Below are 26,048 nucleotides of genomic sequence, written 5' to 3'. Positions count from 1 at the left end.
GATTGGATAAATTATATTTACTATAATCAGCAAAGATTTATAAATTACAAGGGATGCAATTAAAGGGATAGCTGAACAACTTGCACCAGCCTCATTGATGACATGGCAGAATAGGATGGCATTAAACATGTTGCTTGGCACATGTTTGGCACATATTGTTGTACGTTCATGCCAAACCACACCTCTCCCAATGGAAGTATCACTAAAGCTCTTGAAGGACTGGCACCGCTATCAGAAGAATTGGAACCTATTGTACTCCTCAGAGAAGAAGAGAAAAGGGCAGAATTCTGACCATACAGTGAGGTGAAAATAAGTAACAAACTTTATTGACATAAATGCATATTCAGACAATGTAAAAACAATGCTTTAAAAAGACAATAATTTGACATAACATAAGGATGCAGATCTGAAGTGGTGTTACACAGAAGAAGGCAGTCATGCCCAGACATATGTGGGAGATGTGTAATAGATAATGTACGATGGAACTGGTAGTTGTGTGGCCATGGGAAATGAGGCGGAGGCTTATCGGCAGCTTGGTGAAAACCAATGCTATAGACGTCTCACCTTTAATCTTATGTCGAAATTTATGAATGAATTGATCACCATACTTCATACTTTTGCAGGCATGCAGAGACAAAGTGATTGACGGTGACCTATTTGAGTGCCTGAAGATGTTGGATCCGATCGTCCCCACTCTGTACCTCTTACCCAAGGCTCATAAACATCCAAAAGTTCCACCAGGAAGCCCGATTATATCAGGGAGAGGAAGTCTTACTGTGAATGTAAGTAAGTTCGTGGATCACTATTTAAAAAAAATAGTTGAAACCTTTGCCTCATATACAGAAGACACACTTTTGGTCACCTGCGATGTTGAGTCACTGTACACCACTATCAATAAACCCTTATTCCCCTATCACCAAAAAATAACCCTTTGAACTTTCTCTCTGTGTCATGCTCGCATTGAATGACTGGCATCATTAAACACCAGCTTTTAACTGTTTTTAACTGTTCATGATTTGTCAAATCTCTCACTGTTTATATTAAATTGTCTTTCAGAAATATATACATTGGCTATATATATGAAGTGTCACCAACAGGGATGGGTGATGAGGACTGCAACAACAATACAGAGTTCAAGAACCATTTTACTCTATACTCAATACATCCAGGTTTCCGTATCCAATGCATAGCGCACCTTATAGAATTGCTGGTTTTATACACATGCATTATGTTGTTTCGGGCGTATTATAAATGTCTGTATTGCTTCTAGATCCATAATCAGAATAACTTGCTAATATCATTTATTTACTATTTATTTACTATATTTTACTAAAAAAAATATTTTTTCTTTACCCTTCCCACATCACTGTCACATCACACGCACTCCCTCCTTTACCCACACTCCCATCCCTCTCACCCCCTTACCTTCTTCACTACCCTTCACTTCCCTCCTCTCTTTTTTACAGCAATTCAAATATGGGATCATAGACGTCATAGAGTTAATGATTGGTCCTTTTATATATAAGATTGTCATTATATAACATCGGTTATAAAGAGTATAAGTGATTACAAATATTTAACTCTACAGGTATTCTCTATGACCATGTATAACAACACTGTTTATCACCATCTTTGTTAGCAGGGCGTTGTTGTCTACAATGCTTAATGGTAATGTTTTTTAATTATTTGGGTTTCTATTATAATATTATTTGTTCCACGTTATATGAGAGTTCTTCATAAGTACTATACATGTGTATGTTTTTTTTCTCTAGGGTGCTTCATTTCATAGGATCTACCATTCACATCAGTTGACCGGTATAGTAGTTACGTGCAATTATGTGCATTTGTTCTCTGTACTTTTATTATTATCTGTTGCACATGTCACTTTATGTATATTTGCTTCTGATTGGGCTAAATATTCAATTTACATTATGCCCATACCTTTTACAATCGTCTTGCATATACATTATGTAAATAAATGCCATGCAAGCTGCCCCTTTAGTTGACCTACTGCACAGGCGCACATTCTTGACGGGCCGTCTGATTGATGCGCTCCAATTGCGCATGCGCGAATATACGGCGATCACATGCTCGCGTGAATCAACCCACTGCGGTCACATGACTTAAGTAATGTCTGTTCATTGGTCCAATATTTCAGTAATAGTAAACCCTTGACGGGGATGACGCCATCCCCAGACAAAGGCTCAATGTGAGCCGAAACACGCAGTCGCAGTCATCCCTGGACACCAGAGTTGCATCACACCGCTTTCCTATAGGTTAGGACTGGTATGTTATGATATGAGCCCAAACAATTTAATGCATGAGCTGTGGCTGTGCAATACTTACAATCCATGCACTAAATTTTTCGGGGCTCAGGCATTACATTGCAACCAGTTCCAGCTTGACTGCCTTCTTCTGTGTATCACCACTTCAGATCTGCATCCTTATCTTAGGTCAAATTATTGTCTTTTAAAGCATTGTTTTTACATTGTCTGAATATGCTTTTATGTCAATAATGTTTGTTACTTATTTTCACATCACTGTATGGTCAGAGTTCTGCCCTCTTCTCTTCTTCTATGAGGTTCCATATCTTAGAGTTTTTGGGGGGCAACGGACTAGATGATTTCATCTATACAGGGGTTATATAGGTTGTTGGTATCATGCTCAACCATATCCTCTTCCTCTGTTTTTCTGTTCCTACTTTTTGACAAAATTTATTAGAAGAATTGGCAGAAAATTCGGGTATCAATAACACCTTCTCGAATTGGTTGAGTGTCCTGAGATGGGAAAAATCATATCTATCTCTCACATATTCTGATATTCACTCTGTACTACACCTAGAAATGTCAATATGTAGAATCAACAGTAAGAAATTAGACGCCCAGCAGTATCCATAATGACAAAATGCTCTTCTGAAAATCAATGATAGCATTTAAGGTACCATTAAATGGCCAAACATAACACCTGCCAATAACAAGCAAAAACATTGTTACATCTAATGACAAAGCATATGTATTGTAATAAGCGTGTGATTTGTACACATATACTTGATGAACAATAAATTAAATAATCACACCTGTTTTAAAAAGGTATATTTGTCTTGCAATAGCTAAATAAAAATATGCCTTTTACCAAGATCCATTCTGAGTTCTTTGCATCATTTGCTCGAGCATCTAATACAGTGATGGCGAACCTTTGTGGGACTGAAACTACAAGCAAAAGCCACATATTTTTCACAACGTGCCAAATGCCAATTTAAAGTAACTAAAGTAACTCACAGGTTTCAAACGTATTGGCGCCCTGAGGACACCAATACAGGAGTAAGAATGAGAAATTCAGATTATTATTGTAGTTTCCTTCCAAAGTCTCCTTAAGAGAATGGATCAAGGGTCCGGAGAAGGGGCTACAACTCCTTAATTTAGGTCTTGAGTCCTGAATAGTGGGTGACCTTTGGCTGGGTGATAGCCTGGGTGCCCACAGACAGGGCTCTGAGTGCCACCTCTGGCACCCGTGCCATAGGTTCGCCACCACTGATCTAATACTTTCTCAATTAGATATCCCGCCAGGTCCATCTGTGGCAGATTTATCAACATCAAAAACTGCATCTGAAAACTGTCCGACGATAATGCACTCTGCTGCGATTCATTAAGATTGTGTGCCCAATATCCTGCATGCGTCACTTACCCGCTCAGGTCAGCGGGTTGAGCCCTCTCCATAGCCGGTAAGTCTTTGCTGCATATTGCATCTTTGGCCCGAGGCATCTTCGGGTTAACCCATTCATTACAATGTACTATCAGTACATTTTGCAAGGGCTGCAGCGTTAAGGGGCAATGGCTAATTTACCCAAAAACCCTTTTAAAAAGCCAATATTCAAAACTAATGTGTTTTTTTACAAAAAATTTAAAAACACAATGAAAAAAATGTACAAAATATGCAATATGTGCCATCAAACATCAGCGGCTGCCTACCTCTGCCTACCCCTCGTTCCAGCCCTGGTTTGATATCTAGTAAATTCTTCCTCATGATATATAAATACTAAATCCTTTAATGATAAGGTGAAACGTTGCAATACTATGGTGGAATAAAATCACTATTTTGGCTTATAAGGAGTGCTGCTTCATCATCTGTGTAAATACTAAATCCTTCATTCTCCCTATAATCAGTTTTTTATATTTACAAATTTGTGCTTTAATTTCCCCTAATAAAAGCACTAGTTATGTTCCAAACTAGCATAAGCTTCTTGATGTGTCCATTGGACGGAAAAAAACAGCCACATCCGACCTGCTGTAGTTTTGCATAAAAAACTGCAATCAAAAGTGTTCTGGTTACTGAAAACTACGCAGAAACGACCACGCAGGTGGCTACTCCCCTAAGGCCTGGAGGTGGCGTAGTCGCATAATAAGTGCAGTGTGCAAGATTTTACAATTATTTCACTGATCATTTTGCCCTTCATTTCATCCATCAGTGTCCGCTTTCAAACGGTCAATAATCCATCATTAGTATTGCTAAAGCCAAACACAAACAGGCTTTTGGCTATCAATCCTGAGGCTTTTCATTCCTTCTGACAGATGAAATGAAGGGGAAAACCAAACATAGTGGCAACGTCATAGAGTGGTGGAGGGTGAAAACAGCATTATGGAAATCACAGGGTGTTCCAGGGAGACAGCGGTCAGTTGGCATCAGTATGAGTAGGCCACAGAGTGGCAGAATGACAAAGTGTGGAGATGGCAGCAGCAGCATGAGGTCAGAGTGGCACGATGACAAATTCTTTAGGTGGCAGCAACATTTTAGGCCACAGAGTGGAACAATGACAGAGTATGGAGGTGGCAGCAACATGGTAAGCCACATAGTGGCACAATTAGAGTGTGGAGGTGGCATCAGCAGCAGCAGGAGCCTGTACTGCTGCTGCTGCTGGCAGCTACCTTCCTCACTAAGCGGGTGAAGGAAGTTGCCCATTAAGGACTCCATACTTAAGCTGCTGCTGATGGAGCTGTTACTGCTCCTACACCCCCCCCCCCCCCCCATCTCTCCACAGCAGTCGTGGCAGTAGTACGTGCGCGATCACTGCCAGGAATCCTCCGGTCAGACCTGACAGATAATGGACAATGACGCACAAAGGCAGCGGCCAACTGTCTTTACAGTATTTCTCTATAGTATGGCAGTTGTTTTTCCCTCTCGGCAGCTGGAAAAAAGTCACCCATTTTTGACCGGTAGCGAGGGTCCAAGAGGGTAGAGAGCCAAAACTCATCCATATGCCGGATATTGACTATTCGGCTGTCACTAGTTAGGCAAAGCAGCATGCTGTGGTCCATCTGCACAAGTGACTCTGAGGAACTCCCGGCCTTCATCTCCACTGTATACTGCCATAGTGCTTCTGGGTCATCTGCCTTGCCTTCTACCTCCTCTTGATGCTCCTGCTACTCCTCTTTTGTCACCTGAGTGACATATTGGTTAATCAACTATGTTGCTGGGATACAAGCAGAAATCACTACAGAATGTAGGTGGATTTTACACAAATTTCTTCCTATTCACTTCAGCAACAAAAAGAACTGCTATTTGGGCTATACAGATCCCCCAAAACGAACACCCTGGGATACGAGCAGAAATCACTACAGAAAGAATGTGGATTTTACACAGAATTCTTCCTATTCACTTCAGCAACAAAAAAAGAACTGCTATTTGTGGTATACAGATCCCCCCCCCCCCCGGGATTGGAGCAGAAATCATTAGCATTGGTGGTATTAGCATTATTTGACATCCTTAGAAATAATTTATAAACAAACCTCTGATGGTTTTTTCTCCTTTGATCTGGCCCAGGTGTTTATTGCTGTTGGTGTTTTGGAGCTTTGGAGCCAGGTTGTTTGGTGACCTATGGTAAAAAAAAAAATCATTTAATGCCAATAGCTCTTAGGATGTAACTTTGCTTAGTATCTTGATTACCTATGTCCAGAAGTTTCTTTGATTTCCTCTGCAGTTTAGAATATAGCAATAGCTTCCTCCTCTGGCTGTCCTGCTCACACCTGTGAAACCATTACTTGTTTACACAAAGGATACAGATACAGTTTCACGGAAGGGAGAGGCTGCTGCTTCCTGATCACTCAAGGAGAGGTCATGTGTAGCCAAAAGACATAGCTCTGTTGGCTACACAGAAAGCATTATAACAATAGTGCTTTCTGTGTGTAGCCAACAGAGCTATGTCTGTGCAAATCTGTTCATGCAGAAGTCTTCTCCACAGAATAGTGAGGTACAACATCTCCCCTGTTCCCCATGAGTCGCTCCATCCCAGTCTGTGATTCTGCAGAACTCTCTCTCCACTTCAGGTTGTGTCATGCACTTCTCTGAAAGAACCTTCACCATCATTTGTTCTCTTTCTACACAGCAGGGAAGCTATTCACCCTCAGTGCCTGCACAGACAACACTACAAATAATGGTTTCACTGCTGATTCTACTACTTATTACATTCTCAGTGCTCCTCCATGTGATGAAAGCTGCTGGGCTGTTTACTATATAGATCCTGGATGTACATCCTATGTAGAGCTCAGTGGATTTACAGCTAAATTAATGAATGCGAGGGAACTATGGGCAGCCTAAATTTGACTTCGCTTCAGTGCAAACACAAGAAGAGGTTAGTCTCTGCCCACTTCAATGCTCTGGAGGGAGATTTCTGACAAGTTGTAGTGATGGGAAGTCCGGCTCTTAATAGTGAGCCTAAAGAGCCAGCTCACTAAGAAGAGCTGGCTCTTCTGGCTCCTGAACGGCTCCCTATTAGATATACAGTAGGGAGCTTCAGGCCAGCCAGTCACCCATCTCCACACCAGTTTTAAGAGGGGATGTGGTGAGCCATTGGCTCACTGCAGGGAGCAGACTCCCGTTGTTCACATGAATGAGCCGGCTCTTTGTGCTGGCTAGTTCGCGAATGGCCAATTACTAACGAGTAGCTTAAGAGCAGATAATTACAGCTTCATCTCCAGATGTCTTCCTCACCAATTTGACAAGATCGGGTTGTATGTTTCTTAGAGGTCTTTAAGATTGGAGATTTGGAGATTAACCGCTTCACAACACAGGGCATAATAGTACTGCACAGGCAGCGGTGACTTGTCAACCTGTGCACGTTGCTCACAAACATAGCAGTTGCCAAAAGCTTTGGATGTCAGCTGTATATTATGGCTAACACCCTCCTGTAACATCCACAATCAGATAACTCAGATTGTGGGTATTAACCATGGTCAAGCATGACCGTGACATGCAAGGGGGATGCAGGCACCTTATGCCCCTGGATCTGACTTGCGCACTTTCAGGGGGATTCAATCCTCCCCCGACAGCCCCCAGTGCTATGTGTACCCTGGGCTTGTTCAATGCTCAGAGAATTCAAGCATGAAATGCCTTACTGCAACAACTTAACAACTTAGCAATGAAAGTAGGAGAGTTGTATAAAAGTTTACAAACTGATTATTATGTCCAAAATACCAGAAAAATATAACATTTATAGACTATATTCTGATAACCCAAATCTGCTTTGAATGGCACTCCTTCCCTTCAATGCCCTGCTGTGTACCCACACAAAAAGTTACCACCAGGGGCATAATGATCAAGGTGGCGTGAGACCATGACGTGAGACCATGACTGGTCCTGGCCCTGACAAGATAAAGGAAGGACAATCAATTATAGGGAATAGGCTCCTAGACGGTATATTATAAAGAGGGGGGGGGGTCTTGGACAGTATATTATAAGGTGGGGGATAATGGCTTCTGTGGACAGTACATTATAAGGGGGGATGATGGCTGCAGGAGCATATTCCTTCTCCCCTACTGATATTATAAGAAAGGGGGGCCTGGACAGTATATTATAAGGGGAGGGGGGAATACGCTCCTGAAGAGTAAATTATAAGGGGGTATAGGCCCCTGGACAGTATATTATAAGGGGGGCATAATGGTTCCTGGACAGTATATTATAAGGCAGTGATGGCGAACCTATGGCATGGGTGCCAGAGGTGGCACTCGGAGCCCTTTCTGTGGGCACCCAGGCTGTTGCCCCAGGACAGAGTTTAGTAGACAGGACTGGAATCTTCCTGCTGCTCTCAATTCTCTTTTTAGATGACACATCCTTGACTTATTAGAACTGCAGAAAGAGTGAGAAGGTGTGAACAGGACAAGATTATCTTTTGATGGCCCCATGATTCTTCCAGTACAGAGAGACCCTGGAGAGAAGCTATAATGTCTGAATTTGCCCTCCTGCTTTCAACTATATTGGTGTACTCAGGGGGCCAATGTGATTGAATGTTGTGGAAGGGACAATAAGTTACTGTTTAAATTGCCAAGTTGGCACTTGATGGTAAATAAGTGGGTTTTGGTTTTAGTTTGGGCACCCAGCCTATAAAAGGTTCGCCATCACTGCCCTAAGCTCTGTCTCCTTCTGGTAGACCCTGAATGTTCCAATCCACTGCAGAACGAGCTTTCATTACAGAAACTCTGTATTATGCTAAGAAGACAGTATCCAGACTTTGAAAAACTGCGAATCTTCCCCAAATTCCATCACACACTCTCTGATATATATATGAGTCCATCTTGCCCTTATCTGGGCATATCATTAGAGGCAGCCCTGGGGTGGAAATATGGTAGTTTTCTTTGTGTTTTTTTTGTGCTTCAAATGTGTCTATTGTTACAAGGGCATGTGTCATACTTTCTTTGAACCCATTGTTGTCTGGCGCACTCTGCAGCACATGTATGATTATAAACATGCTTGATGTTCCTATATGTTCTTCTCTTTTTTACTATGATGATTCGTCTATGTTAGCAGAGCAAGTATGCATACTGTATAATTTTACGCAGTTTCCTGTTTTTTTCTTCTTCTCCCTTATGTCCTGGAAGACAACCGTTTATGTTTTGTATTCATTGTGTCTCCAAATGCCCTTTAATAAAGTTTTTTAGTTGATTTAAAAAGCAAAGCACCCCTCCCCTCAGAAATCCAAATGTAGTCAGCAGTGTCCCAGTAATTAATATGTATCATAGCATCCCCTCCTGCTACTTAAAGAGGACCTGTCACCCACATTTTCGGTACTAGAAGCTGCTTACTAATGTAAGCAGCTCCTAGTGCTTGAACAAACGCCTCCAGTAACGCTTTCAAACACTGCGGCTGGGTACATTGTAATTATCGGACTGCTCGCAAAGCGGTCCGATGTATTTATGAGGGGGCGGTCCGAGGCGCTGCCTCTTCCCCGGACCGCCTCGCTCACTCCATAGGCCGGCAGTGACTGCCGCGCCCCAGGCGGCAGTCACCGCCCATAGCCACGCAACGACCCCACCCCAACCCTGCCCCCTAATGAATACGTTGGACAGCTTAGCAAGCTGTCCGACAATTACACTGTACCCCGCCGCAGTGTTTGATAGCGTTACCGGAGGTTTCCAGTAATGCTATCACTCTAACACTGCGGCGTTTGTTCAAGCACTAGGAGCTGCTTACTTTAGTGACAGGTCCTCTTTAATTTAGTAGGTACACTGTTTAGCAGCCCCCAGTTATAAATGTTCTGTCTAGCAGTCTTCAATTGTCGAGCAGTCCAGCCCCCCTTAAAGTATACCATCCAGGAGGCCCCTCCCCATATAACAGTGATGGCGAACCTTTAAGAGACCGAGTGCCCAAACTGCAAACCAAAGCCGACATTTCTATTGCAAGGTGCCAACATAGCAATTTATCCCAATAGTGCCACAATACCACTATACAAGAGACAAATACCATTTTGACATCATGACGCCACCATTACAACCACATAAAAAGCAGAATTCTATTAATAAAAGACCACTATAGAAAGGCCAACATTACCAATAATAACACTATACTAGAAGCAAATATAGTGATGAATACTGAATTACTGCCATTCAGTGAGGAATATTACTACCATATACTGAATAACATTGCCCCCCACCCCCATACAGTGACAGCAGTCCTGAGTAGAGGCAGGGGGACTGGGGGACTATAAGTTAGCCTGCCATCTTAACCCCTTTTTGTTTTGCATTTCCATTTTTCACTCCGCACCTTCATAACTTTAATTTTGCCATGTAAAGAGCTTTGTGAGGGTTTGTTTTCTGCATAATGCAGTGAAATTGGTGAAAAAACTTTTGTGCCATTTTCTTGTGGGCTTGGATTTTACAGCTACCACTGTGCGCCCCAAATGACATATCTCATGGACATATCTTTGGGTCTGTATGGTGATACTAAACTTATATAGGTTTTATAATATTTTTATACATTTACAAAACTGAAACCACCTGTACAAAAAATTATTTAGCAATTTTTGGCGCTAATTTTTTTGGGGCACTAACTTCATACTTCAGTGTATGGAGCTGTGTGTAGTGTAATTATTTCTGAGATGACCTGATGTTTTTAATGCTACCATTTTGAGGACTGTACAGATTTTTGATCACTTTTTATTACATGTTGCAAAATGGCTAAAAAGTGGTATTTTGATCCTGTGGCACTATTTTCAATTATGGGGTTAAGGTTTGGGGAATCCAATTTGTCAGGGGATCTGTAAAGCAAAGTGGTGCTTGTTGTGGGGTGGAAGGTGTAGGCACAGGTGGATTTGGGATCACACGTATGACAGCTGTCTGTGGCCACATATATACTTACCTCTGCAGTGCTCATCACATGCACCGCGTGGCCAGTGATGCAGCATAGCACCCGATTACATTGTGCATGCACTGTTTGCTGTGCAGCTATGCTGGCTTCATGGGTTGCCTTATGCAGGTGATGAGCGCTTCAGACACAGACCAGCAGTATATATGTGGCAACAGACAGCTGTCATACGGGGCAATTTGGGACACTAAATTACAGTTATCTATAGTTGGTTTAGTGTCCCAAAGCCACCTGATGAACCTCTTTAGGCACTTGCAGCTCTAATACTGAATGCTGATGTGAAAACCACACACAGCAGCTCCTGAGCTCTTATCTTCTTCTGATGCTGTATGCTTGGTTCTGTGGACTCTCACTATACGTTCTGTTTCCACTTGTCTACCCGGGCTGAAGAGGAGGGGCGGGCACTGATCTGCTTACTACGGTCTCACTAAGACAAAACCAGTGAGAGCAGAGCTGATCAGCTTCAGGTTGCAATAGACAGATCCTGGCGGAGCTACAATGATTTACTTTGATAAGACTGGGGAGATGGTATGCCATAGGTTCGCCACCACTGTCCTATAGGCTCTGAATCCTTATATCCGCTATTGAGTACAAAGGAATATCTTCTGCATAGTATTTCTGATCACAACCCAATTAGGGTACGTCTGTGCATTGAGGTCGGTTGCAGTTGTAGAGGGCGGGGCTGACACAGCCAGATTTATTGAAGAATTCCTAGGATTTAATACTGCATCAATGGGTCTTGTCTGGGAATTCCTGAAGGGAGCTTTGAAGGGACCACTATTTTGCCAAAATCTGTGCACATGTCACATAATTCTGCTCTGTGCAGATCACCGGTTCCGGCTGAGGCAACATACATTTCTACACCCACTGCTGCCAATGAAACACTATAGCTAGACACTATTGCTAGCGACTGTCATTCGCTCACAGGGGGGCCCATCGCATGTTATACGTATGGCTGATGTGGATGGATCCATTGTGACTACAGACGAGGCAATGCTGGGTAGTTTCTGTGAGTTCTATAGAGATCTGTATCAATCCCATCTGATCATCCCGGGGACCACATTTTCGTCAGGTTTCCCAACTTTTTTGCATTTTGCGCCGCATTTGTTTGGTGCGCGCAATCGCGCCGACTTTTATGCAACACAAATCAGGGGGGGGGGGGGGCGGCGTCGGACAACCCGACTGATTCGGACTAAGCGGTGGATTTAACATTCAAAATTGTGTCGCAAGCCATGCACTTACATGCACCAGGAAGAAGATGGTGAGCTCCTATCCTCCCTTGTCTTTGCAATTGCTATAGAGCCACTAACATGTCTGGTTCTGGGCTTTATCTCTGTACGCCCATGATGCATTACTGCATTTGAGCAATATCAACAGCTTAATTGCTCAAAGTTTTGAACCTCATACAGATGTTTGGGGATAGGTCCGGACTGAGAATTAATTTGGACAAATCTGTTATTTTACCTTTAAAGGCCATGCAGTCTGAATCCCCTGTCCATAAAACACCATTGCGGGGTTATAACAACAAAATTTAAATATCTGGGAATTGTGGTTTCGGCCTGTGCCCAAGATTAGGAGGTGAAAAAATTCTGCCCTTATAGAATAAATTTAAAGATAAGGTGAATGCCTCATTTAGGCTCCCGAAGGAGCCTAAAGGAACTTGGTTAAAATGGTGCTTATGTCTCAACTGCTTTATGTACTCCACAATGCCCCAGTCTGGTTACCGTATATTCCGGCGTATAAGACGACCTGGTGTATAAGACGACCCCCCTACTTTCCTATTTTAAAATATAGAGTTTAAGATATATTCGCCGTATAAGACTACCCCTTTTCCAACGCATACAAAACCGGTAAAAATTAAAAAAAAAAAAAACAGATTTGAATTTAACATGGTCCTTTTTTAAATGTAAATTCTTATGACATGCAGGTATATAGCAGGAAAACTGTCGTTCATAAACATAAGGCATACAACAACAACATTACCATTACAGCACAGGCCCCAGTAGTATACAGCACAGCCCCCAGTAGTATACAGCACAGCCTCCAGTAGTATACAGCACAGCCCCCAGTAGTATACAGCACAGCCCCCAGTAGTATACAGCACAGCCCCCAGTAGTATACAGCACAGCCCCCAGTAGTATACAGCACAGCCCCCAGTAGTATACAGCACAGCCCCCAGTAGTATACAGCACAGCCCCCAGTAGTATACAGCACTGCCCCCAGTAGTATACAGCACAGCCCCCAGTAGTATACATCACAGCCCCCAGTAGTATACAGCACTGCCCAGCATTAAAAAAAAAAAAAAAAAAAACTTACGGTATATACTCACCCTCCGGTGGCCCCGATGTGCGGCGCTGCTCCCCCGATGTCCGCGCCGTCTTCTTTCTTCTGCTGGGCGCCACCATTGATCTTCCCCGGCAGGCGCCTAGTATGACGCGCCGCTGCTGACGTCATACTAGGCGCCGACCCGGGGAAAGACATGGCGGCGCCCAGCAGAAGAAAGAAGACGGCGCGGAAGACTGAAGACAGCACAGGGCGTACATCGGGGCCAACGGAGGGCGAGTATGCGCCCCGATGTCTTTTTGAGGCTGCCGGCAGCTTTTTGAGGCTGCCGGCAGCCATCGCTGTGCAAACACCCGGGTGTTACCGGTAAGCCTTTGCTGCAATATGCAGCAAAGACTTACCGGCAATGGAGAGGGCTCAGCCCGTGAGCCCTCTCCATGCACCGGGACCCGCCGTATAAGACGATTACCGGCGTATAAGACGACCCCAGAGAAGACAGAAGATTTTTCTGTCTTCAAAAGTCGTCTTATACGCCGGTATATACGGTACTCTTTAGGATGTTTTACAGAATACAAGGGCATTAAAATAGAAACATTACAGCGGGCCAAAACTAAGGGAGGACTGGCATACCGAATCTTTCTGGTATACTTTCTGGAGGCCCAGGCACAACAGCTCAGGGGTGGGCAGAGTCATCTGCACAGGTGGGACCAAGTGGAAGTATATTAACTGGAATGAGATGAATGCTACCTCCTATAGCGGCAATTGAGGCAGGAATTATGGGGACTAGATCGGCAGTACGATATCCGACACTAGTTCTGATATCCAAAGTGTGGTCCAAAATGAAAGGAATGTTGAGCGTCAAGGGACATATTGTATATTTCACTATCTGGCGCAATCAAAAACTCCATGAGATGCTCCGGTTAGAGGGCTTTTCACTTTGGAAGGACAGGGTAATACGCTTCTTGACACAGCTGCTGGATGGAGAGAACTTTAAATCGTTTGAGCAGATCGTTCTTGCAGATAAGACAGGCTTATTAGAATTATGTAAAGGAAGGTCCGATTCAAATGGTGAATAAGTCTATCCTTAAATTGACTGTGTGTGTGTGTGGGGGGGGGGGGTTGTTAATGCCCGAGGCCATATATCGGGCACATATAGTCATATTCTTCGGAAATATTTAAAAAGTCACTGAGTATCGATCAGGAAGAAATATGAACTAGATGTTGGACCTATATCCGATTCTCAATGGGAGGGAATTTTGGAGGGGACACCCCTACTTTCATCATCTGAGGCTCAGAGTTTATCACAGATTTATTTCAGTCACAAGGTGTATAAAATGCCTATTCTGTTAAAAAGGATAAGTATTAGGTCCGATGCCAGATGCCAAGCTGATGCACATAATATGGGAATGTGGAGAACTGGGTGACTTTTAGGGGAGAGTGTTACATCTAATTAGGACTATTATCTCAGTGGATCTAGAACCAGACCCCAGGATATGTTTGCTGGGTATTGTAGAACGAGATGATGTAGATGGTGTAACTTTGTTGTGTATTAGGAAACTATTATACCTAGCATGCAAAGTTCCAGCAGCAAAGTGGATCCAGGGGTCTCCTCCGACCCTCCAGGAATTCATTAATAAAACAAATTATATTATACGGTTGGAATGGGGGGGGGGGTCTATTGGAAAACAAAGAAATTTGAGTAGTTGTGGGGCCTGTGGTTGAATGTGTCAAATCTTCCCAGTAAGGCGCTTATGGATTTGAGGGGTTCCCTATCTTACCAAAATGTTGACACTTGCGGATTAAGCATACTACCAAATTAATGCCATTTAATGCTATATATTGAACTGTATATGTGGTTTGCTGCATTCTGTCATCTCCCTGAGATATAGGAGCTGATCCTGTAATCATATTAGCTGGTATACCCAGAGAATGACAGATCTGCTTAAGGAGGGAGTGCATTTGGGCATCTTTGATGAGCATACCATGGAATATCTGTTACCATCTAACCCTATATGCCCACACCTCTATGCCCTCCCTAAAACACATAAAGTTGGTTTTCCGGCCACCTTCCGTCCCATTTTTCCGGAACTGCCTCCCTCTTTGAGAGACTTGGTTCCAGGCTCAATGGGCTCCTTCAACCCCCTGTCACTCGTTTACCTGGATACATCAGGGACAGCAAATCTGTACTCTCAGCTATGCAAAACTTTACGTGGTCCTCTGACTATTCCTGGCTGTCGTGTGATGTCACAGCCCTGTACACATCCATTCCACATGGTCCAGCGTGCAGGGCTGTGGCTCACCATATACAGCATTACAGTACTTATGCACCTCCCCTGCGGGAATACATTGTGTTGGTCCTCATGTATCTGCTCACCAATAATATTTTTACATTTGACAATGTTTTCTATTTAAAACGTGTTGGTTGCCCTATGGGATTGTGTTTTTCTCCTTCACTCGCCAATTTGTACATGGCCCTATGGGAGGAAAAATTTTTGTATTATGAAATCCCTTTGCTCCCTTCATAATATGGTACGGTAGATACATCGATGACTGTCTCCTGGTGTGGTCTGGACACCGGGAGACAGTCGTCGATTTTATCTCCTACATAAATCATAACGACTTTAACCTCACATTCACATTTGAACATCGGGGGGAGTCCATTTCATTCCTTGACATCGCACTTTCAGGTGACACTCCACAGAATAAAGTTACCACCAAACTTTTTCGTAAGCCAACGAGTGGTAACACACTGTTGCGGGCTGATAGTTGCCATCCCAGCGATACAGTTAGAAATCTCCCCATAGGGGAATATATCCGTGCCAAAAGAGCTTCTTCCACTATTGAAGCTTTTCACACTAGTTGTGATGACCTGAAATCCCGCTTCCGGGCCAGGGGTTACAATAATTCCATCTGTAACCGGGCCAAAAGAATCGTAGATTCTCAATCACGCACTGATCTTTTATTGGACAAACCCACTGTGGCTTCTAAATACTCCAAAAGACCATATTTCAGTACCAAATTCTGTAACCAATACCAAGAGATCACCATGATTGTCAGAAAATACTTGCCTATATTACAACATAATGACATCCTGAAAGACATTTTATGTGAAGGCGTCACCTTTGTCTCCACACGAGCCTCCACTCTGGGCAACATATTGTCGCCAAATTATTTTTTGTCACAAAGTGTGAACAAAGCCTGGTTAACACACAAAGGCAGCTATTGTTGTGGTGGGAGTAGGTACAACATATGCAGATACATGGTGAAAACCAACACTTTTAAATCCCATACAAACAAATCTTCCTATCAAATTCAGAGGTACATGAACTGCGAGACCACCTGGGTGGTCTACCTTATTGAATGTTCCGAGTGTCATCTTCAATATGTTGGATGCACCGCCCGTAAATTAAAAGATCGGGCGTCCGAACACATCACTGGAGTGAACCCCAAAACGATAGCACCCGGAATCTGAGCGGTGCATCCAGACACTTTAGGGACTGCCACTCAGGTTCAGTCTCACACATGCGTGTAATGGCCATAGATCATGTTGCCGCTGACAGGAGAGGGGGTGATCGCTCCAAAAAATTATTTATGAGAGAGGCCAAAGTATGAGATTCTTACTTTGGAAACTCGCAATCCCTTGGGTCTAAATGCAAAAAATAATTTAACATATGTCTACTAACATTTCATTTGTCTCTCTCTCATTTGTTTCTCCCCCTTTTTCATCTCCTCCCTTTGCTTTATTTGATTTTGTGTTGGGCTCATCCTATCACACTCCTTTTTCTAGTCATGTGGCTCTATGGGCGGTCCGTTTGAGTCATGTGGCTCTATGGGCGGTCCGTTTGAGTCATGTGGCTCTATGGGCGGTCCGTTTGAGTCATGTGGCTCTATGGGCGGTCCGTTTGAGTCATGTGGCTCTATGGGCGGTCCGTTTGAGTCATGTGGCTCTATGGGCGGTCCGTTTGAGTCATGTGGCTCTATGGGCGGTCCGTTTGAGTCATGTGGCTCTATGGGCGGTCCGTTTGAGTCATGTGGCTCTATGGGCGGTCCGTTTGAGTCATGTGGCTCTATGGGCGGTCCGTTTGAGTCATGTGGCTCTATGGGCGGTCCGTTTGAGTCATGTGGCTCTATGGGCGGTCCGTTTGAGTCATGTGGCTCTATGGGCGGTCCGTTTGAGTCATGTGGCTCTATGGGCGGTCCGTTTGAGTCATGTGGCTCTATGGGCGGTCCGTTTGAGTCATGTGGCTCTATGGGCGGTCCGTTTGAGTCATGTGGCTCCATGGGCGGTCCGTTTGAGTCATGTGGCTCCATGGGCGGTCCGTTTGAGTCATGTGGCTCCATGGGCGGTCCGTTTGAGTCATGTGGCTCTATGGGCGGTCCGTTTGAGTCATGTGGCTCTATGGGCGGTCCGTTTGAGTCATGTGGCTCTATGGGCGGTCCGTTTGAGTCATGTGGCTCTATGGGCGGTCCGTTTGAGTCATGTGGCTCTATGGGCGGTCCGTTTGAGTCATGTGAGCCTTTCCTGCTATAAATTCCAGCATACCTCCAGTGTTCATTATAGGTATGTGTAAGGACCGCTACAGCATGGTCCGAAAAGCGTAACCTTTTATTTGTTTGTGTACACATTATCTTATGTTTTTTCCTGCATCTTTATGGACATTTTAATGGATCTTTAATAAAGAGAAAGTTTTTTACTGCAACTCATCTCATGCTGGTGCCAAAGGATTTTTTCTTTTCTCCATGTATAATGACTCATACGTCCCTTGAACACATAGGCCAGTTATGGCCAGTTTATGGCACAGCTTGAAAAAATACACAATATTTTTTCTGAGCCATCACATATTGTTTATATAAGGATGCGTTCCTATATAGGTACCTTTATTCAAGCGATGTGGCTTTCAAACGCCGAGTCCACAGGAACACTGTGTGTCCCTGCTATGCTTTTAAGCTTACCGCTCTATGCTCCTGTTTCCGGACTCCGTGACTGAACATGGCACTTACGACGCGCCGCCGGAAGAGGTCACTGGCGGCCGCATCAAGTGCGTTGCCGCCATTTTGTTGAAGTCCGGGTGTCGTTTACCTCACAGGGTTGCGGACACAGCTGGAACTCCCGGCCCGAAATGCCGACAAGGGAAGGGTCATCTGCAACGTTCGCTGTCCCAGGAAAAGATTTGACTTCCGGTTCCGGCGCTGATGGGAATGGCGGTGTGCTAAGTAGCTCCCGTGGTCCCCCGCTAAAGCTCAGCTCCCAGACCTGCAATCTAAAGCCATCCAGGCCAGGAAAGAGAAGGAGTCAAACCTGGAACTAGGATCTACTAGTTTATGGAGCGGTATCTGCTCCGGAGCGGGCAGAAGCTTATAAAACACACTCGGCCGCGTGTCGCGTCATCAGACTGTCCTCCTGTCATGGCGCCGGCGGGAAAAGAGCCGGAGGCAGCGGTGATGGTGTCACCGGAATTACAACAACCACCAGCTAATGCCCCCAGAGAGGAGTGTGAAATTACCGTCCACTCCCAGCCAGAGGACTATACCGAAGAGGATCGGCGAGATATCACACCGCAGCATTTCACCTGTGCGGTCGGAGAGGTGAACTATCAGGTCCTGGCTAAAGAGGTGGCGAGGTTTTTAGTCCCGGACCTAGTGAGCAACCTGACAACAACACTGCAGAACTCTCTTGCCGAGGTAAAAGACTCGATTAAGCGCAATGAGGAAAAGATAGAGGCCATGGAAATATCGCTAGGTGATAATACAGCGAAGGCTAATGCACTACAATCTCAATATGAGGACTTACGCTCCTTATCCATTATTTTGCTAGAGCGGGTGGAAGATCTTGAAAACCGCTCGAGGAGGAGTAATTTGAGAATTGTGGGCCTACCCAAAGAAATTCACAATGGCCAATTAAGAGAAATATATGAGGAGGACTTACCTAAGGCCTTGGGCCTGAACAGGAAGCGACAAATTGAGAGAGTGCATAGAGTGGGACCGCCACGCAGAGGGCCGCAGCAGAACTTGGAGGGCCAGTCAATACAACCGAGGCAAGCTATTGCTAAGTATCTGAATTACTCTGATAAGGAGGACATACTAAGAGCGTACCGCAATTCTCGCTCTCCCCTGTTGGTCCGTGGCCACAAGATCTTGGTCTTCGAGGACTTTTCTCTGGCAGTCACCAGAAAGAGGAAATTATTTTCACCACTGTGCTCTGCACTATCGCAGCGGAATGTTCGATTTCAGCTGGCATACCCCGCAGTATTACGGCTTACTACCACAGATGGAGTACAACATGCCTTCCAAGACCCAGCAGAAGCAGAGGAGTTTTTGGAGACTGTGTCGCAGGATTCCTTACCTAAGAGGGAACGCCGAGGAGCTGCACGGATGTCGGAGGAGAGAAGCCACAGAGACTCCAGCGATCGGTTTCCACAAACCCCGAGAGCCAGTGGAGGGAGTCGCGAGGGGCGTCCGCAAGCCCGTAACGACAGAGGCAGACGGAGCTAGTCCAACGGGGACGACGTTTGTAATGGCGGTATGGGGGAAAAAGGTTGTCAATGTAGTTTATGATTGTTGGGACAGTCACCTAGCTTGTACTCAATGTTATAGTTCTGGCGGGGCAATCCATGTTATATGATACTCAACATGTATATATGTATATTTTCTATATCTTACACTTTATTTCTTGTAAACTAACAGATGTCGTTAGTAAGCTGGGATGGGAGGGGGCACTTCAGAGGAGAAGGTGCTGAGAGGGTGTGTTTTGAGTTATGCTACTGCTACTGAAATATTATTATCGATAGTCATGTGCGGGGGTGGGAAATGTCTATTTTAGCACCTGTACCATTAGAAAAAAGGGAGTCCATAAAGGAGAGAGTAGTTGCTAGTCTTGGTGAAACTTAATGATATTCTGAGAAACACATTCTTTGTGCAATAAGTCGGGGGGGGGGGTTCTTTTTGTTATTGATTGTACTATTGTTGTGTTCTATTTGGGTTGGGGTCAGGGGGGAGGAGGGAAGGAAAAGTTCTAATATATTTCAGCTGTTCCAGTAGTGGTGCAATTGCAGACCATCGTCGAACTACGATAAATTTAAAATGAAAATAGTCACCTGGAATGTGAAGGGGTTGCGTTCCCCCCAGAAACGTATCATGGTGCTTCGCCACTTGAAACGTCTCAGGGTGGACATTGCTATTTTGCAGGAAACACATTTGAATGAGGAGGATATGGTAAGAATGAAAAGGCTTTGGGTGGGAGAAGTCTATGGATCCCCAGCAGTGGAGCGCAAGGCAGGCGTTATTGTATTGATCAACCGCACGCTACCTCACAAAAGTTATCTCGACAGAGAAAGACAGAGAAGGGAGAGTGATTCACATTAAATTGTCCCTTGCAGTAGAGACCATTAGCATTTACGGTGTATACGCCCCTAATTCAGAGCAGAAGCCTTTTTATGAGGATCTACGGACAAGGATCATGACAGATGGGGGACATTTGAAGATTTTGGGAGGAGACTGTAACCTGACAATGGACAATAGGGAAGACAGAAGCAGGAGGGATAGTAGAGGTACAATAGGGAGACCTCTCTGTCGTTAGATGATGCTTGGCGCTTAATGCACCCTCAGGACAGAGAGTATACCCATTATTCCCATCCGCATGACACCTGGTCGAGACTGGATTATTTCCTATTGAGCCAAACACTGATGCCGAGAATTACCCAAATTCAGATAGAAGACATGGTGATTTCAGATCACGCCCCTGTCGTGTTAGAACTGGCTGACAAGACTCCGAAAGGCAGTGACATATTGTGGAGATTCCCCTCTTTCTTGACTAAAGATGAGGATTTTGTACAATTATTGTGAGGGTGGTGGACAGAATATATAGAAGGAAACGGGAGGCATGCCACTGACTCTATGTTGTTCTGGGAGTCGGGTAAAGTGGTAGTTAGAGGCCGTATAAGAGATCATATATGGGCGCTAAAAAGGACAACCAGCGAACAATTTAGGAGGGCAAGTGAGGAGGTGCGTAGAGCTTACTCAGACTTTTTAGAGAGTCCATCAGACACCACAAGAGAAGCATGGGGGAAAGCCAAGGAGGACTTTACTATTTGGGCAGAGAGGAAGGAGGACTTCATTAGATCTAAATTCGAATTGGAACTTCACAAATTCGGGGACAAATCCAGTAGGTTGCTGGCAAATTTGGCAAAGGGGCGTCGCCCCGTGACCCACCTTTTGAGAATGAAACGCCCAGACGATACAGTGGCAGTATCCCCAAAGGAGATAAATGACATACTGGGGAAGTATTTTGAAAATCTATATAAAGAATCACCCATAGGAGAAGACTCCGGGCAATCTTGGAATTGCCCCGTTTGTCACAGACCCAGGTGCAGATTCTTAATGCTCCGATTACAGCGGAGGAGATACAAAAGACGATAAAGGCCCTTCCTACCGGCAAGGCACCTGGGCCGGATGGCTATACGGGGGAATTCTACAAGGCGGTACACGAGCAAGTCACCCCCACTCTGGCTAGTTTGTTCTCCAAACTAATGGAGGGCTCCCCTATGTCTACTCATATGAATACGGCGTATATTAAATTGCTCCTCAAAGAGGGTAAAGACCCAGAGTGTCCTAGCTCTTACAGGCCCATCTCATTGATGGATGTCGACGTTAAAATCCTCTCTAAAATCCTGGCGAACCGCTTGGCGTTGATAATGCCGTCTCTAATCTCCCCACTCCAAGTAGGCTTCACCGTGGGGCGAGTTTTGTTGGCAATGGATGCTAGCTCTCGCTTATCCCCTGGGGATGTGGCCCCTGCCTTGGTCACCCTAGATGCCGAAAAGGCTTTTGATAATGTACGTTGGGGGTGGCTCAGGCAGGTGATGCAACACATGGGATTTGAAGGTCCTTTTTACAATTATTTGACATCTCTATATGGGAACCCCAGTGCCAGAGTTAGCACTCCGGGTTTTATCTCGCGACGGTTCCCATTGCAGAAGGGCACGCGGCAGGGCTGCCCCCTTTCTCCTCTGTTGTTCAATCTAGCATTGGAACCCCTGTCACGTGTCCTGGCAAAAACAGCAATGTTTGAGGGGATAAGGGTGGGAGATAAAAATCTGCGCCTGGCTTTATTTGCGGACGACATAATTTTATTCATGAAGGACCCTGTCTGTCATCTACCGGTGGTAATGGAGTTACTGGATAAATTCGGAGAGTTCTCGGGATTTCGGGTAAACAAAGCAAAATGTGAAATATTATTTTTGGGGACTGGACGACAAGATAGGCCTGACGTTATGAATATTTGTAGTATTCCGGTGGCACAGTCATGGATACGATACCTGGGAATCAGAATAGGTAGGACTACAGAATCCCTTTACCGCCTTAACTATACCCCACTGTTTCAGAAAATCGCCAGGGAATTGCAGCAATGGCATGATCTCCCTCTCTCCCTGCTGGGACGAAATCAGCTTATCAAAATGATGAGCATTTCAAAATTAATGTATCCAATGCAGACCCTGCCGATCCTTCTGAAACATGGAGACATAACCTCGCTCAACAAGGCGATATCACACTTTTTATGGAAAGAGAGGAGACCCCGGATCAGGGCACAAAAGCTGATGGCAGGGAAAGATGAAGGAGGGATGAACCTACCTGATGTACGGAACTATAATTTAGCGTGTAAATTCAGACACGTGGCCGATTGGATTAAAGGATCTAGCCATTTTTCAGATTTTGAACTGGAATCGGCCTTCTGCTCCCCATGGGATTTACGAACGTTACTACATGTACCACAGGGTAAACAACCGGTGGAAATGAAGGGGTCGAGTGTCCTCAAGGATACCATAGCTGCATGGAAAATAATCCGTAGGGGATACAAACTGTCATGGAGGGTCTCCAAACATCTTCCCTTGTGGAATCATCCAGGGTTCCCGCAGGGTCGCCAGAGCAGATTGTTTCTAGAATGGAGGGAGAAGGGGATAATGAAAGTAGGTGACCTGCTCCACCACCAGGAGCACAGGTGGTTAACTAGGGAGGAGTTTAACTCAAAATATGGTTTGAGAGGGGAACAACACTTTCAATACATCCAGGTGAAGAAGTTCTACATGGAGGATCTCATTGATGTGACGAGGGAAGCATCCCAAACTCCATTTGATGAGCTCTTGATGGTCCCCCTACAGAGACGGGGTATCTCGATAGCATACCGTGTGCTTAGGAAATCATTAGGACAGAAAGGACCCTCCTTCGCAGGATGGGCAACACAATTGGATGACTCAAACATAGCCGAAAAAATTCTAAAGGGCTGGAAACTGGTTAGAGATAATGTCTTAAATGAGGTATGGAGAGACACCCAATTTAGGATACAACACAGAGCCATTTACGCATTTAATCTTCCACCCTCTCCAAGATTCCCAGATCGGTTAACGGCCTGTCCTAAATGCCAGACAACAGCGACTGATCTTTTTCATGGCCTATGGGAGTGTACACACGCACAGTCCTTTTGGGAAGAGGTGGAACGAATGGGGACAGAAATATGGGGTTGTCCAATTCAAAGGGATCCTGTGACATATATATATATATATCACTATGATCAAACACAAGAGGACGAAACACTTCCACAAGGGGGAGGGTTGCCAAGGCTTTTTCACACAGTCAGTTTGGTCGCAAAAAGGTGTTTACTTCAAAAATGGCTTGTGCCACAAGTGCCAACAAGACATGATATTGTGACACAGATGAAGAAATTATTCCAGCTGGAAAGATTGGAAGCGGAAAGGGGAAAATCGAAACTGACAGCTAAACTGTTTAAGAAGTGGAGAGGGTTCATACTGAAATTCTATACTGCGGCTAAAAGGGAGTACATTTTTGTCCCTTCACTTTGACACGGTGGTATCTACTGGAACAGCTGAAAGGGTCCCTAGGGAGGTGGGGAATTGGTTAGACTAAAGGAGAAGGTGGTTTCCTTCATTTAACCTTTGTTAAAAATTTGCTGCAAGCAGCATTTTGATAGTCTCTGGAATGTGAAAGATCTTACTTTAAGACATAAGAAATTTTACGATGTATCTTTCTTTGTTTTCCTTAATGTGGTTTTAATGGGCCTGCGAGCCCGGTATTTGTTGTATTGTAATGTTTTTTTTAAAAAAAATTCAAATAAAAATATATATTAAAAAAAAAAGGAAAAGATTTACTGTTCAATTTGATTATAGCACAAAAGGGGCACTGATAGGGGCGTGGTCTAGGGATCAGATTTTGTCCCTCTTTCTCTTTGTATAATACACTTAAGACACACATCTCCTGTTGCCGTAGCATTCATGTTTTGCTTTTATTATCTTCTCAGTGATCTCCTGAAACCAGCAAAATATGTAACACAAGCCATGACATTTGTGTCTTACTATGAGCGGTGTCAGAGTCATCACTGCTAAATGAAGATTTCCTTTGCTTTTCTTCCATCTGCAAAACAAAAAGGAGAAAAAGAACATTCCAATTAGGTACAACGGGATAATCCTGAAGGAAGAGTCAAGGGTCAAGCATATGGCTCAAGAGGTTCATGACTTGGCATCGTAACTGTGCGGTTTTCCTCATTAATATAATATATATATTATATATATATTTTTTTTTTTTTTTTTTTATTCCAGCTGTTCATATTACTGCATTCTGTTCTGCATCCATTATTTTTTATATATTCCATGTATTATTGCTATGCTGCAGTATGCTGGTCAGGATTTACATGCGCCCCCTCTGCTCCCGTTCTTAAAGTTTATCCTAAGTGGGTCTGTCTTTGGAGCCCTGTTCCCCGTGTACTTTCAGTAGTAGCCATTTTTTTTATATGCTAACTGTGACTGAAACACACTTGTTTTTGGGCTACTGAAGCATCAATTTCTGACCAGCAGCCACATAAACAATTACAGAGCTGACCACAATACTGTGACTATATATATATATATATATATATATATATATATATATATATATATATATATTTCACTATATATAATTATTGACTATAGCTGTATCCAAGTTGAATAAACCATACTGTGTTACTGCATCTAAATCTAATAAAGCTGAGCTTACATTGGTCATGTATGGTCCACATTCGGGATACAAAAGTAGGAATGTCTCCCAGTCACTATCCAGCAGCCACTATACACCTTCATCCATGTGGGGACAGAACAGTAAGAAATTGTCTTAAAGCCCTTGATTACAGTCAGAAATATCCCAAGCAACAAGCAGATGTGAATCTGCCCAGCTACAGTACAAGGGTGCATTCACACAAACATAAAAGGAACCGATATCCGACTGCATCATTTGTGGCCGAAAGCCGGTCCCCATTGACGTCTATGTTGGCTCACCGCTCCGTGACCGTGAACGGAGAAATATAGTACATGTCCTTTAATTGGCTGTGTTAAGGCACAGGCCTTGCACTTCTCTATAGAGAGGGGAGGGGTGAGCAGCTCTCATCCCTCCTCCTCTCCAGCACACGTTTGTCTGAATAAGGCCTAGGTCTGTGACAAGCCTCCAGAGAAGCATAATGTATCTTCAATATCTTACACATGCATAGACGTCTTCCACAAACCATTCCAAGCGGTTTTTCAGGTTTTATAAGAACATTTAATTGTAAAACAAAAGATGTTATGAATGCAAGGTTTCCCGCAGACCATTACGCCTCCTGAGAGACTTCTTACACACTACGTCTTGTTGCTGCGGCCACCCAGACTTCAATACCCCCCAATTCACTGAAATTACCCTGGGAATCTTATTTGGGTGCCCTATAAAAGCCATACTGCAATATTCACCCCAAAATCAAAGTTTGTTTTTTTAAAACAGACAGCGTACCTTAAAACAAAATGGTCGAAAAAGATCTTTTGTAATTCCCCAGTGATAAAATACCGATTCTGCATCCATGACAGGCACTCCTCTAAGGGCATCAGAACAGCCATAGCAGCACCTATTAAGACAAATCCTCCACTCTCCATCTATGCTTCTCAGTTAAGACTCAGTATTCAGTACCTTGGCAATTTTTAGAAATCACAACTTTGGCCCAACTTTCCTATACTTTTTACGGAAGTTAAATGACGATGCAAAGACATCTATTACGGTGATTGGTGACAACTCCTCCCTGTCCTCATTACACTGTGGGGTACGACAGGGTTGTCCAGCCCCCCCTC

At 44.1% G+C, this 26,048-nt stretch overlaps 1 protein-coding gene across 4 annotated transcripts in view; it reads right to left on the bottom strand.

The window, feature by feature from the left end:
* The window catches only part of JADE2 (jade family PHD finger 2), a 203,656-nt gene that overhangs the window by 140,836 nt on the left and 36,772 nt on the right, over positions 1-26,048 (bottom strand). For 3 of the 4 annotated variants that reach the window (XM_072145848.1, XM_072145850.1, XM_072145849.1), the window contains exons 2-3: positions 24,276-24,333; positions 5,784-5,869 (exon numbers count right to left, since the gene is read on the bottom strand). In XM_072145848.1, coding sequence (XP_072001949.1) covers positions 5,784-5,869; positions 24,276-24,333 — 144 coding nt within the window. The remainder of the gene's footprint in view (positions 1-5,783; positions 5,870-24,275; positions 24,334-26,048) is intronic. The other variant, XM_072145851.1, reaches the window with a different exon arrangement.

Source organism: Engystomops pustulosus, chromosome 4 (genome assembly GCF_040894005.1).
Source record: "Engystomops pustulosus chromosome 4, aEngPut4.maternal, whole genome shotgun sequence".
NCBI lineage: Eukaryota > Metazoa > Chordata > Amphibia > Anura > Leptodactylidae > Engystomops > Engystomops pustulosus.
This window is presented reverse-complemented; position numbering and strand designations above follow the sequence as displayed.